Source organism: Piliocolobus tephrosceles, chromosome 1, assembly GCF_002776525.5.
Source record: "Piliocolobus tephrosceles isolate RC106 chromosome 1, ASM277652v3, whole genome shotgun sequence".
Taxonomy (NCBI): domain Eukaryota; kingdom Metazoa; phylum Chordata; class Mammalia; order Primates; family Cercopithecidae; genus Piliocolobus; species Piliocolobus tephrosceles.
Genome location: NC_045434.1, coordinates 103,075,144 through 103,089,225, shown reverse-complemented (window position 1 = coordinate 103,089,225; position 14,082 = coordinate 103,075,144). Strand labels below are relative to the sequence as shown.

General features: G+C 37.5%; 1 protein-coding gene across 1 annotated transcript in view; it reads right to left on the bottom strand.

The window, feature by feature from the left end:
• Nucleotides 1-14,082, bottom strand: part of SPAG17 (sperm associated antigen 17) — a 235,729-nt gene that overhangs the window by 91,954 nt on the left and 129,693 nt on the right. Inside the window, exons 20-21 of the mRNA XM_023222722.1 lie at nucleotides 12,602-12,693; nucleotides 727-966 (exon numbers count right to left, since the gene is read on the bottom strand). Coding sequence (XP_023078490.1) covers nucleotides 727-966; nucleotides 12,602-12,693 — 332 coding nt within the window. The remainder of the gene's footprint in view (nucleotides 1-726; nucleotides 967-12,601; nucleotides 12,694-14,082) is intronic.

Sequence of the window (14,082 nt, the reverse complement as noted above, 5' to 3'; positions counted from 1 at the left end):
TGAAAATTGAATCATCATACTATTGTCAAGGCAGTTCAAGAAGAAATCAAGTTCTCATTCACTGGTTGTTAATTTTCTGTTTAAAGTGAACTGATGCTGGGGAGAGTGGACACTCCACTTAAGGAGGTCATATGTTGAAGATATTTTTTACTGAGTGTTGCTAACAGAGGTCCAGGGGATTTAATGCATGCTAAAACTTGAGAACAACTGGTTTAGAGGAGTAGCTACAAAGCACAGGGGCTGTTAGATTTCTTTCCATTTTTTTTCCCCATTAGGTTTTCCTCATAACAGCTAGCTGAGAGAGAATTGGCAAAGGGAAGGTTTTACAAAAGCATACAAGCCAGAAACATGATTGCCCACAAAGAGACAACAAAATGTAGTCAGCAAGTGTCATCGTCTGAGACAGATAAAGCCAACTTTTGTGTTCACTTATTTACATATATCTGTAAGAGTACTTTTGTGTCAAATTTCTATCTTTACTGACCTTAGCTAGGTTCATGGCACTCAAATGAAAACTGGCCTGAGGGTGTTTTCGTCTTGATGATTGACTAGAAACAAGGTTCTAGACATCAGGGGTGGCATACAGGTTTGAGCTCACTGATACCAGAAGAAACCCTAGGCCTACTGTGTTGGCAGTAAAAACAAAAGAATCTTACAATAGCCATATTTTCCCCAAACAAATAGGAATAGCCCAAAGAGACTAAGTTTTACAGAATTGGAGCGTACCGAGTAAGTTATCTCAGGTTCTGGTTGGTGGGGGGACTCTTCTGTTACTTCTTGGACCTTGATTTGTTCTTCTTTAGATTTCTCCTTGTGAGATGGTTTTTTCTTCAAAGACCTACTATCTTCTTTCTCTACGTTATCCTTGCCTTTCTTTTTACCAGCTTCTTTGCTCTTCTTCTCTGCTTTATTTTCTTCCCTTAAGCGCTCCTCTTCTGCTAATCGATCTTGCTCTTCTTTCCATGCCTGTAAACACATTTAAGAAATTTAAATTTAACAGGATTTTGAAATTCATTATACATAGGTCCCATTCAGGTTCATTTTGGAGAATGTTTAACATGATTTTTGTTAGTGTATCTCTGACAAATCAAAATACTGAACTAGAAATCTTGACGTCATCCTTGATTCTCTTTCTCACTCAACTTCTGTCTACTAAATCCTGCCAATTCTCCCTTAGAGATGTCTCCTCACTTCAGCTTCTTCTCTCATGGTTTATTTTGCAATTTCCTAGGTTCAGGTCTTCATTATCTTTAGCCTGGAACATTGTAGCAGCCTCTTAACTGGTCTCCCAGTCTCCTATCCTTCACATGAGTCCTATCTTTAATTTAGGTCCTAAAGATAGTTTATTAGCAATGTGGAAGACTAGATGTTCAGAGAAACATTCTTGGGACAAAATAATTCAAAATTGATGGATAAAATAGGTAAAATGATGGACGGTAAGTCTCCCGTAAGCACTCCTAACCACAAGCCTGTCCTCACATAGACTTGTGGCCAAAATACAGATTACCTTAACATTTTATTTTAAAACAGTTATTGAGGCAGGAAAATAGGGTCTAGAGGCAGGGAACATAAGGCTGATTCACACTTTAGCAATGACAGGAAATATCCTCTACTAGGGTGTAGGCCAAGTAAATGACTTTGTAACTTTACTTCGTTCTCTCCATTTACATAGAGCGTACCCCAAGTAACCAATGGAATCCTCTAGCGGGTATTTAAATTCTCATAATTCTGTAACGGGGTCTTTGAGCTCCTATGCCTGGAACCATTCCCACAATGTGGTGTGTACTTTCATTTTCAATAAATCCCTTCTTTCCTTCCTTCCTTTGTTTGTGCATTTTGTTCAGCTCTTTGTTCAAGATGCCAAGAACTGGGACTCCTCCACCATTAACATTATGATTTGATATAAGCTCACAAATGAAAATCACAAAACACGCAGAAATAAACCACTTTGAGTAAGAAACAAACTCTGAAATCATATCTACAAAAACCTCAGATATTGTAATTACCAAATAGAGAATATAAGGTAAGTTTTAAAACATGCTCAAATAAATAAAAAGAAGTATTAAAAGCATAAGTAAGAAAGAGAGGATTATCAAAAATGGCAAGGTGAGTTTGAAAGACTTCTTGAAAATGGAACTGAATTTTTGAAAAGGCAGTATTTGAACAGAAAATGTCTGAGACATTTAGAGAGTTGAAGAAAGACGTTCATACTAACATTAAGGAAGACCAAGAAATCAAAAGCAGGAAATAACATTGGTGTATTGGACTTAGCTCATATTAACATAAAAGAGTGTATTGTTAAATTTTTAGAAATTTTGTGAGCCAACTGTTAACCATGACCATCATCTAAAAACTATATAAATTTGCAATTAAGCAAAATATCAAAAACAAATGCAATAAAGACTCAAAACTTACCACAACGTAAGTATTTTGTGACATTTCACTATTGTCTATGCTCTGGAGTTTATGTCAATTGTAATGGTATCATGACAACATTATATGATGGTGTGCTACTGCATAGCACTGCCAACTTCAGTGTTGTCATATAGTAGCTTGAAATCAGCTATTGTAGGGGTACTTACACTACAAATACCAGCAAATGCGACAAGTCAGGACTGACTGTTTATTATCTAGATTTAAGGAAGTGATGGCGATCATGTTAATAAGGCAGACTAGCTGTTATACTGTTGCTAGCACAGAAAGTTGAGGAAATATTCTTCCATTATTACAAAACGATTACTTGACTCAGCAAAAAAGTTGCTAATGTTATTGACAAATGAGTGAGACATATCTTTTCTTTGTTTCACTTTTGTCTTACTTGTTAACATAAATAAAAATATCAGCATTCATATTAGAACTAAATGTGTTTATCAATTGTAACCATAGCTTGGCTAAGGATACAACAGTTTAGCAAAAATCAATTTGTAGAAATCAAAATGCTATTTGGAATTTATGGGTCACTATATGGAATTTACATAAATAATATATGCTTTATTATTACATGTAAATTTTGTACTATATATACTCTATATCAGAAATTTATAACTTATGTACATATATGTATACTTTTGTTTTCCTAAAATGCTACTGCTTAGGCATTTACCAGCACACCACTGAATGTTTTCAAAGCAGCTAGAGAGAAAAGATAAACTGTTCATTTTGGGAGGCCAAGGCAGGCAGATCACAAGATCAGGAGTTTGAGACCAGCCTGGCCAACATGGTGAAACCCCATCTCTACTAACAATACAAAAATTAGCTGAGTGTGGTGGTGGGCACCTGTAAGCCCAGCTACTCAGGAGGCTGAGGCAGGAGAATTGCTTGAACCCGGGAGGCAGAGCTTGCAGTGAGCCGAGATGGTGCCACTGCACTCCAACCTGGGCAACAGAGCAAGACTCTGTCTCAAAAAAAAAAAAAAAAAAAAAAACCTGTCTATGAAAGAATGACAAATTAGATGGACAGTCAACTTGTTAACACCCACAATGTGTCAGCAAGGAAAATGTGGAAAAATATCTTCAGAGTTGATATGGTTTGGATTTGCGTTCCTGCTCAAATCTCATGTCGAATTATAATCCCCAGTGTTGGAGGAGGAGCCTGGTGGGAGGTGATTGGATCATGGGGGCAGATTTCCCCCTTGCTGTTCTTGTGATAGTGAGTGAGCTCTCAGGAGATCTGGTTGTTTAAAAGTGTGTAGCACCTCCCCCTTCATTCTCTTCCTCCTGCTCCACTCATGTAGGATGTGTCTGCTTCCCCTTCCCCTTCAGCCAGGATTGTAAGTTTCCTGAGGCCTCTCCAGGCATGTTTCCTGTGGAGCCTGCAGAACCATGAGCCAATTATATCTCTTTTCTTAAAAAATTACCCAGTCTTAGCTAGTTCTTTATAAAAATGTGAGAACAGACCAATACAGGTGTGATAAGAGGAAATAAAAAAGCCAACCAAGAATTTTATAAATGAAAACTATGTTTAATGAGTAAGGGCAAAATAAAGTCATTTTTCAGATAAGTAAAAACTGAGTTTAATAGCAACTGTGATATTGGGGTGTAATAAGAAACAGATATTTGGTCATCTTTCCTGGCTCCTGGCACAGAGCCCCTATGTGCCTTGGAATTTCGTAAGTGATAGGAGCATCTTTTGCTCTAATGAGGCAACTCTTGTCATGTTCTTCAGGATAGGACATGGGCTGTCCAGAAAGACCAAACCTTGATTAGAAGTCTGGGACTTTCAGCCTCATCCCCAAACCCCTCAGGAGGGAGGAGGAGCCAGAGATTGAATTAATAATCTGTCACGCCTACATGATGAAAACATAAAAACCTCTAAACGACAGGGTTTGGAGAGCTTCTGAACTAAGTTGGTGAATGCATCCATGCTCTGGGAGAATGACACACTCTACTTCCATGGGGACAGAAACTCTTGTGCCTGGGACTCTTCTGGATCTTGCTGTATGTACCACTTCATCTGGCTGTTCATTTGTATCCTTTATAATAAACCAGAATAGTAAGTACAGTGTTTTCCTGAGTCTTATGAGACATAAGCTTTCTAGCTAGTTATTGAACCCAAGGAGGCGATTGTGGAAACCTCCAAATGAGTAGCCAAGTCAGACAGAAGTGTGTGTACCCTGGGCACCCAAAAATTGTTACTTGCGATTGGCATCTGAAGAGGAAGCAGTCTTGTGGGAGTGAGTTAATCTACGAGGTCTGTGCTAACTTTGGGTAGTTCGTATCAGAATGGAATTTCACTGTAGAACACCCAATTGGTGTCTGGAAAGTTGCAGATTCAGTTGGTGTGGCGAAAAAACACCCCAAAATTTACTGTCAGAAGTATTGTGAGAAAAACAGTTCATAGCAACAAACCCCCAGTAAAAGAACTTCTAGAGCAAAGACTCCTGAAACATAAAGAAGAAATGCCCAAGGAAACAAATGGTAAGCATGGAGATAAAGCTAAAACAACATTGACTATGTAAAACAATTACAATGAGGTCAGGCACGGTGGTTCACGCTTGTAATTCCAGCACTTTGAGAGGCCCTGGAGGAGGTTTGCTTGAGCCCAGGAGTTCGAGACCAGCCTGAGCAACATAGTGAGACTCCATCTCTACAAAAAATTAAAAACTTAGCTGGGCATGGTGGCACACTGCTATAGTCCTAGCTACTTGGCAGGCTGAGGCAAGAGGATCATTTGAGCCCAGGAATTTGAGGCTGCAGTGAGCTATGATCATGTCACTGCACTCCAGTCTGGGTGACAGAGCCAGACCCTGTTTCTAAAACAAAAAGTAATAAATAAATAAATAAATAAATAAATAAATAAATAAATAAATAAATGAAACAATTACAATGATAATGTTTAATTTGTAGGAAGACAAAAAAAATCAAGATAAAACTTAAGCATCAGTTTAAATCATTTTAATAGTTCCTGGAATTGTTCTGAAAGAAAATATTTTGTTAAGTTTAGATTTCATTAAACTATACTGAAATTAAGTTAAATTGAAATGATATAACAAGTTAAATTTCCAGAGCAATCACTAGTAGGAAGAAAAGGTGCATACATATTAAACTTTTCCTATAAAGGGCCAGAGAGTCAATATTTTAGGGCCAAGAGGCAAAATCAAGGACATCCATGTAGGTACTTATGCAATGAAAGAGAAAAGAAATTTATACAACTATTTTACTGACAAATAATTGAGTAAAATTTTTAGTAAAAAGAAAAATAGAATTCATTTTTGTGTTGGAGGGGATAACATTTCACTTATTTAGAGTGAAAATCAAAGTTCCCTATTATCAAAGTGATTGCAAAAGGAAAAGAGGAAAATAAACTTAATACAAAGAAAGCAAGAAAGGAGGAAAAGAAAGGATCATAGAGAATATATAAAATACAAAATAGGTTAGCTGAATAAATCCCAAACATGTCATTAATCAGAATAGATATAAATGGAGTCTACTTTCCTGCTAAACGTCAGTGTTCATCAGACAAGACTTTTAAACATCTGGTTTGTAGTCCTTGTTTACAAGAAACACACTTAAAATATAGTTTTTGTTGCTCTTGTGAATAAAATTTATTATTTGTTATGTTTTCTAATTGGTTATTTCTGGTGAATAGGAATGCCAGTGGTTTTTTTCAACGTTGATCTTGTCTACACCTGCACTTCCTCAATTCTTTTTAAAGTCAACACAGAGTGACATCAACAAGATGGTGGAATAGGACTTTCCAGAACTCATCCCTCACAGAAACACGGATTTTAACAACTACCCACACATGAAAATACCTTCACAAGAGCCAGGAAACCCAGGTGAGAGAGTATAGCATCTTAATGTAGCTTGGAATTAAGAAGACACAGGCTGGTCTCTGGAGATCACCCCTCCACGCCTGCCCCAATGCCAGGCCAGCCCCTGCAGACTCAGGCTCTAGGCCCACCTCACTGTCAGGCCCACCGCAGTGGTCCCATAATCCAGGCTGCCTCTAGCACCAAGCTGGTTCCCCGTGGCTCCAGGCTTCAGGCCTGCTCCGGTAGACTCAGCCTCTAGGTCCTTCCTGATGCTAGGACAGTTCTCAGATCCCAGACTTCAGGCTGGCTCATGCAGATCCAGCTTCCAGGCCCTCGTCATTGCCAGGCCAGCACCTATGCTCTCTAGTTCCAGACTGGCTACTGCTGACTCAGGACCCAGTCTGCCTTAAAACCAGGCAAAACTCTGCAGCCCCAGACTCCAGACTGGCGAGTGCAAAACCTATCCTCCAGGAACCCCCGGCACCTGTTAGTATCCAAAAACTCAGCCTCCAGGCCGGCCCTGTGAACACAGACTCCAGACGTACTTAGTGCCAGGTCATCCCCTGTGGCACCAGGTTTCAGACCAGCCCCTGAGGCCTCATGTTCCAGCAGACATGAGGTCCTGCTAGGCCTACTCTAGCAGACTGAGGTTCCAGGTCCATCCCAATAGACCCAAGCACTGGGCTGGTTCCTGTGAACCTCGGTTCTAGGGTCACCCCCGCAGAGTCAGGTTGCAGGCTGGCCATATGGTTCTAGGACCCAGGCCTGTCCTCATGGCTTAGCACCAAGTCGGCCCCATGCTCCAGGCTGGTGCCCAAAGCCCTAGGCTCCAGTGGACCCAGGCTTGCCTCCATGGAGTCAGGCTCCATGCCCATCCTTGTGGACCTATTTGTAGGCCCATCCAAGTCTCTGGCCAGTTCCTGCAGACTCAGGCTCAAGGTCTGCTCCAGTGTCAGGTCAGCACTCAAGGACCCAGGCTCCAGGCCCACCTCAGCCTGGAGGTTGAACCCAGTCAACAGGTTTACCCCAGTGGACTCTGGTGACAGGCTGGCTGCTGTGCATTCAGGATCCAGGCTTGTCAGAACAGACCCAAGCTCCAGGCCCACCTCAGCAGACCCAGGCTTCAGGCTCAAGCCTTCAAACCCAGAAAAGATAAATAAAACAATTCAACTTTCTGTTAAAAAATTAATGAAACTAAATTTGTTTTTCAAAAAAATAAACATGAATAAACTTTTAGCTAAACTAAAAAAAAGAGAGAGGACTCAAATAAATACAATTAGGAATAAAAGAGGAGACATTACAAACGGTACCACAGAAATACAAAGGATCAGCCAGGCGCGGTGGCTCACGCCTATAATCCCAGCACTTTGGGAGGCTGAAGTGGGTGGATCACGAGGTCAGGAGTTCGAGACCAAACTAGCCAATATGGTAAAACCCCCTCTCTATTAAAAATACAAAAATTAGTCAGGCGTGGTGGTACATGCCTGTAGTCCCAGCTACTCAGGAGGCTGAGGCAGAAGAATCGCTTAAACCTGGGAGGCAGAGGTTGCAGTGAGCCGAGATCGCACCACTGCACTCCAGCCTGGGCGACAGAGCGAGACTCCATCTCAAAAAAAACACATATATAAAAATAAAAATAAATAAAATAAAATACAACAGGATCACAGAGAGTACTATGAATAGTTACATACTAATAAATTGATAACCTAGATGGAATGAATAAATTCCTAGAAGCATACAACTTACCAAGATTGAGTCATGAAGAAATATAAAACTGAACAGACAAATAACAACGAAGAGACTGAATCCATAATAAAATGTCTCCCATCATGAAAAGCCCAGGACCTGATGGCTTTACTAATGAATTATCTCAAACATTTAAAGAACTAATACAAATTCTTCTCACCCTATGAAAAAAATTGAAGAGAAGAGAATACTTCCAAACTCATTTTATGAGGCCAACATTACCCTGATACCAAAGCTAGACAAGGACATTGCTAGAAAATAAAATGACAGGCCATTGTCCCTGGCGATGTTAGATGCAAAAATCCTCCAAAAAATTCTAGTAAACTGAATTCAACAGCACATTTGAAAGGCTCATTCCTCATGATTAAGTGTGATTTATTCCTGGGAGGCAAAGATGATTCAACATATTCAAGTCAATATATGTGACACGCCATATTACAGAATGAAGGATAAAAATCATATAGTCATCACAATAGATGTGGAAAAAACATATGACAAACTCAAACATCCTTTCATAATAAAAACTCTCAACAAAGTAGATAAAGAGGAAATGTATCTCAACACAATAAAAATGTCCATGCTACCCAAAGTGATCTACAGATTCAATACAATTCCTATCAAAATTCCAATGTCATCTTTTCATATAAATAGAAAAAAATCCTAAAACTTGTAGGCAATTACCACAGACTCCTAATTGCCAACACAATCTTGAGCAAAAATAAAAATGCTGGAGGTATTGTTATAGTAGGTAGCTAGTCAGGCATGAGCAGGGCAGATGAGGGCTGCCGCCCATTACACACCACAGGAATGCCAGATGACCATCAGGTGATGGCCAGGCAGTTGTTAACTGTCTCTCTAAAATAATAATTGGTCACAGCTGGTGCCAGGGAAGGGGCGTCTCCCAGTAGATGGAAAACACCTGAAACTGGTGATCAGTAGCTTCCCAGTGAGACCTCAGGAGTTGGGTGAGTGGGCTCAAAAATGTTCATTAAGAGGCAAAATAGTGGAGTTTAACTGGTATATGAACTTCTTCTAGGAATGCTAGACTGGTAAGGGAAGAACGCCTCAAGTGAGCATGCATACAACTCCAGAAACCATACTATGTCTGCTCCCCTCCGAAATGCTAGCAGGCCACTGCACATGTGGACAGCCCACCCCAAGGGAAGAATCATGGGAGAAGTAATGCAAGACCCTGGAAGTATGCCAACTTTTAAAACACCAAGTCAAAAGGTCAAACTATGCACTTGATCTCTCAAGTCACCTGCTCAGCCCTCTTCCAAGTGTACTTTATTTCATTTCATTCCTGCTCTAAAGCTTTTTAATAAACTTTCACTTCTGCTCTAAAACTTGCCTCAGACTCTCCTTCTGCCTTATGCCCCTCAGTTGAATTTTTTCTTCTGAGGAGACAAGAATTGAGGTTGCTGCAGACCCATATGGATTCGCCACTGGTAACAGTATCACACTACCTGAATTCAAAATGGCTAGCTATAAAGCTATGGTAATCAAGACATCATGGTACTGGCATAAACACACAGACCAATGGAATACAATAGAGGGCCCATAAGTAAATGCACACATGTACAGTCAATTCATATTCAGCATAGATGTCAAGAACACAAAATTGAGGAAGACCAAGTTTTTCAATAAATGGTGTTGGGAAAACTAGATATCCACATGCAAAAGAATGAAATTATACTCTTATCTAATGTACATGCACAAAAAACAACACAAAATGGATTAAAGACGTAAATGTATGTCCTGAAATTATGAAACTACTAGAAGGAAACACCAGAGAAATCTCCATCACATTGTTCTGGGCCATGATGTTTTGAATATGACCTCAAAAGCACAGGCAACAAAAGCAAAAATAGACAAATGGCATCACATTAGACTAAAACCTTCGCACAACAAAGAAACAATCAACAAAGTGAAGAAACAACCTATGGAATATGACATAATGTTTGAAAACCTGCAACCGATAAGAAGTTAATATCTAAAAATATACCTAAGGTACTCAACTCAGTAGCAAGAAAACAAATAACCCAATTAAAAAATGAGCAAAGGACCCAAGCAGACATTCTCAAAAGAAGGCTTACAAACGTCCCACAGGTTCAGGAAAAAAAAGCCCAGCATAACTAATCAGCAGGGAAATGCAAATTAAACAAATTAAACTCATGATGTGATATCATCTCACACCTGACAGAATGGCTATGAGAAAAAAGACAAGATAATAAATGTTGGGGAGGATGTGGAGAAAAGAGAACCATGGTACCCTGATGATGGGAATATAAATTACTACAGCCACTATTGAAAGCAGTATGGCGGCTCCTCAAAAATTAGAATTAGAACTACCATATAATCCAGCAATCCCACTTCTGGATATATATCTAAAGGATTTGAAATCAATATCTTGAGAAGGTATCTGCATACTCATGTTTATTGCAGCATTATTTACAATAGCCTAGATATGGAATCAACCTAAGCATCCATCAACAAATAAATGAATAAAGAAAATGTGAGATACACACACACAATGGAGTACTATTTTATGTATATATTCTATAATACTATGTATACATATATTACATTATGTACATACTACATTATGTATTATGTATGTATACATACACAAAATACATAATACATAATATATAATATACAGTGTAATTAATATAGTGTTATAATATATAGTGTAAATACAATACTATTATAATATATAAACCATATAATATATAATACTATTATAATATATAAACTATTATAATATATAATAGTATATATATACAGACACACACACATACACACACAGTGGAATACTATTCAGCCTTTAGAAAGAAGAAAATTCTGTTATTTGCGGCAACATGGATAAGCCTGGGGGACATTACATTAAATGAAATAAGCCAGGGACAGAAACACAAATAGCACATGATCGCACTTATATGTGGACTCTAAAAGAGTTGAACTCACAGAAACAGAGAGTAGAATGGTGGTTACCAGGGGCTGCAGGAAAGGGGATCGGAAAGACGTTGGTCAAAGGTTGTGAAATTTCAATTAGACAGAAGGAATAAATTCAAGAGATCTATTGTACAACATGATGACTATAGTTAATAACAATGAAATGTATACTTGAAAATTGCTAAGAAATTAGATTTTAAGTATTCTTGCCACATAAAAATAATAACTATGTGAGGTAATGCATATGTTAATTAGCTTGATTTAGCCATTATATAATATGTACGTAATTCAAAACATTATGTTGTACACCAGAAATATATACCATTTTTTCTCAGTTAAAAAATAAGTAACAAAAATAAGTTTTTAAAAGCCAACATAACCTTAATACCAATGCTTGTTAATAACAACACAAAAGTCTATAGACCAATTTCATTCACCATGGATATAAAAATTCCAAATAAAATGCTATCAAATCAAACCCAGTTTTTTATGGAAATAACAATATGCCATGAACATATAGTACTGTAATTTTTATCTATCATGTACATAAAGACGTTCCCAGGAGATTATTAAAATTAAAATTACTAGGTTCTACTCTCAAAGATGCAGTTAGGATGGAGTAAAGGAATGTGAATTTTACTAAGTCGCTCCTCCCACCAGACACCCTTAGGCAATTATGATATATGTAGTTATGTGGGATGAGAACTAAACTTAAGGAAACCATGAATGAGTTTTTTAATAGAAATGCAAATGCAACTTGTGTTGTTAAATCAATCTCTATAATTCAATATATCAACAAAAGAGGAAAACTAACATATATTAGTCTCAAAACAGAGAGTTTAAAAATTAATAAAATTTGGCAGTAATTAACAATAAAGTTGATGGTATGGCATGTAATTTTCTTTGCTATTAATATCCAGAAACCAGAGGCTCATCAAAATTAATCAACTTTGTTTAAATGTTTATTGAATTCTCATAGGGGTGGGGAAGTTGGCTCTTGCTTACCCAGTATTAAAGCCTGCAACAAAGCTATCATAATTAAAATAGTATGGTACATGCATAGGAATAATGAAGTAAGTGACTGAAACAGAATACAACATTCAAAATTGAATTCAAAGAATAAATGCGTGCCTAATATGCGATCTAATCGACACCCAAATTCAGTGGGGAGAATTAATGTTATATTTAATTAAAAAGTATAGTAACATAGCCTATCTGGACAAAGAAAAAGAAAGACCTTTACATTATACTATATAAAAATACATTTTAGATAGATATCTAAATATAAAAAAATCTATAAAAATATTCTAAGAGAAAGCAAAAAAATATATATGTATATCTCAAAGTGGAATCAACCCAGTAGAATCAATAACATAAAAGCCCTGAAACCATAATGGGAAAAAAATAACAGAGTTTTTAAAAAACTGTTTAAAAATAAGCTATAACATACACACAAAAACTCACAAATAGCACAAATCAAACACTCCTGTAAGTACCAGCAGGTCAAAAAGAGATGGTCTCCCGCTTCCAGGAAGCCATCCTCATGCTTCTTGCCAATCACTACTGCCCCAGAGGCAGCCACTATCCTGTTCTGTAATACTTTAGTTCAGTTTTGCCTGTTTTTAAACTTTATGTAAGCTGGATTACCTTGAGAGAGCCTTCTAAAATGAAAGGAATCTTTTCCTTCTCTTTTTCTTTTTCTTGATCTGATATCTCTGTTTTGCTGATTCCTTTGTTACCTATAATCAGACAAAATTAAACTTCTTAGTAACTCTTAAATAAGATATCATAGAAGGACCAAATCTCTGGGTTAGATGAGATCTCAAAGGCTTTCAAGTTCAACTTCTCATTTATTTATCTCTGATTTTTCTCTTGCCATCTCTAGAATGAACATCTGAAATGGGACTGAGCCACATCAGTGATGGGGAGCTCAGTTTCTGGAGACAGTTCACTCCATTCTCAGTGTGTTGATACATTGCAGCTTTTATTGAACTGCAGTCTCTCTCTCTCTAAAGCTTTCACCTAATAATCCTAGTTTACCACTTTAAGACTACACAGAACAAATCTAATGTTTCCATCCATATTGAAGCCCTTCTCTTGCTATTGTAGTCATTCTATTTTGAAGACTTGTATTTTTCTGTACTTGAGAGACCTGAAATTGAATGCAATATCTAACAGGTACATCCAATACCAAATTAACCATTATCTAGATTTTCACAGGCTTTTGGTCTTTTCAGTAGTATTATAAAGAAAAGGCAGTAAACTCACATTTTTTTCTTACTAATATGCAGGTGTGGCCCTAGACGTGAGTATTAGAGGGCAGCCCTACCAATTTTATAAAAAAAGTAGTCCTATCTATTTCTTTTTCTTTTTCTTTTTTTTAGGTACTTAATGCTCTTCTTCTGGGTCCCCATTAGGACCCAGAACTGATAGATTATACAACCATTTTGGTTAATATGGTAAACGGTTCATCATTAACTTGGTTTTATATGGTTTACTTTAAAATCATGCCAGGTACAAACTCCTTTGGTAATTGATAGAGGTTGCCAAAATTTTGGAAGTTATGTAGCATTGCTTCTTTATGAGAAATCCCTCTCACTTTGGCTATAATAAATGAATATTATTAACAAGGAGTCCATTTTCTTTGAACAAACAATGAAATATGATTATTTTCTAGATGAATTATCTCATTGTTTCACTTCTTTATCAAGTATCTTTCTAAAAGTCTATTTTACTCTATCACTGTCTTCCCCTTCTGCCCACAGCCTCAAGGCCACAATAACACAACATAACCACCACCACAACATCATCATCAACAAAAGTATATATTGATCCAATATCCTGTCAAGTATCAGCCACAGGCCTCCAAAAATCTCTTTCCCCATTATCTTTAGATTTCTACTCCCAGTTAGTCTTGGGACCCTTCTGTGTCCTGTTCTAAGAAAGATCTTGTTTTAATCTCACTTTTGGATTCTATAATTATTCAAATATATATCTATTAACTCTGAATTTACCTCTTATGTTGTCAACAAATCTTAGCTTAATTTACCAATCCTACCAATAAAGGCATTTGGCATTTCTCTAACATGTAACATTTGATCTGCACAACAGATGGAATCTTTCAGATT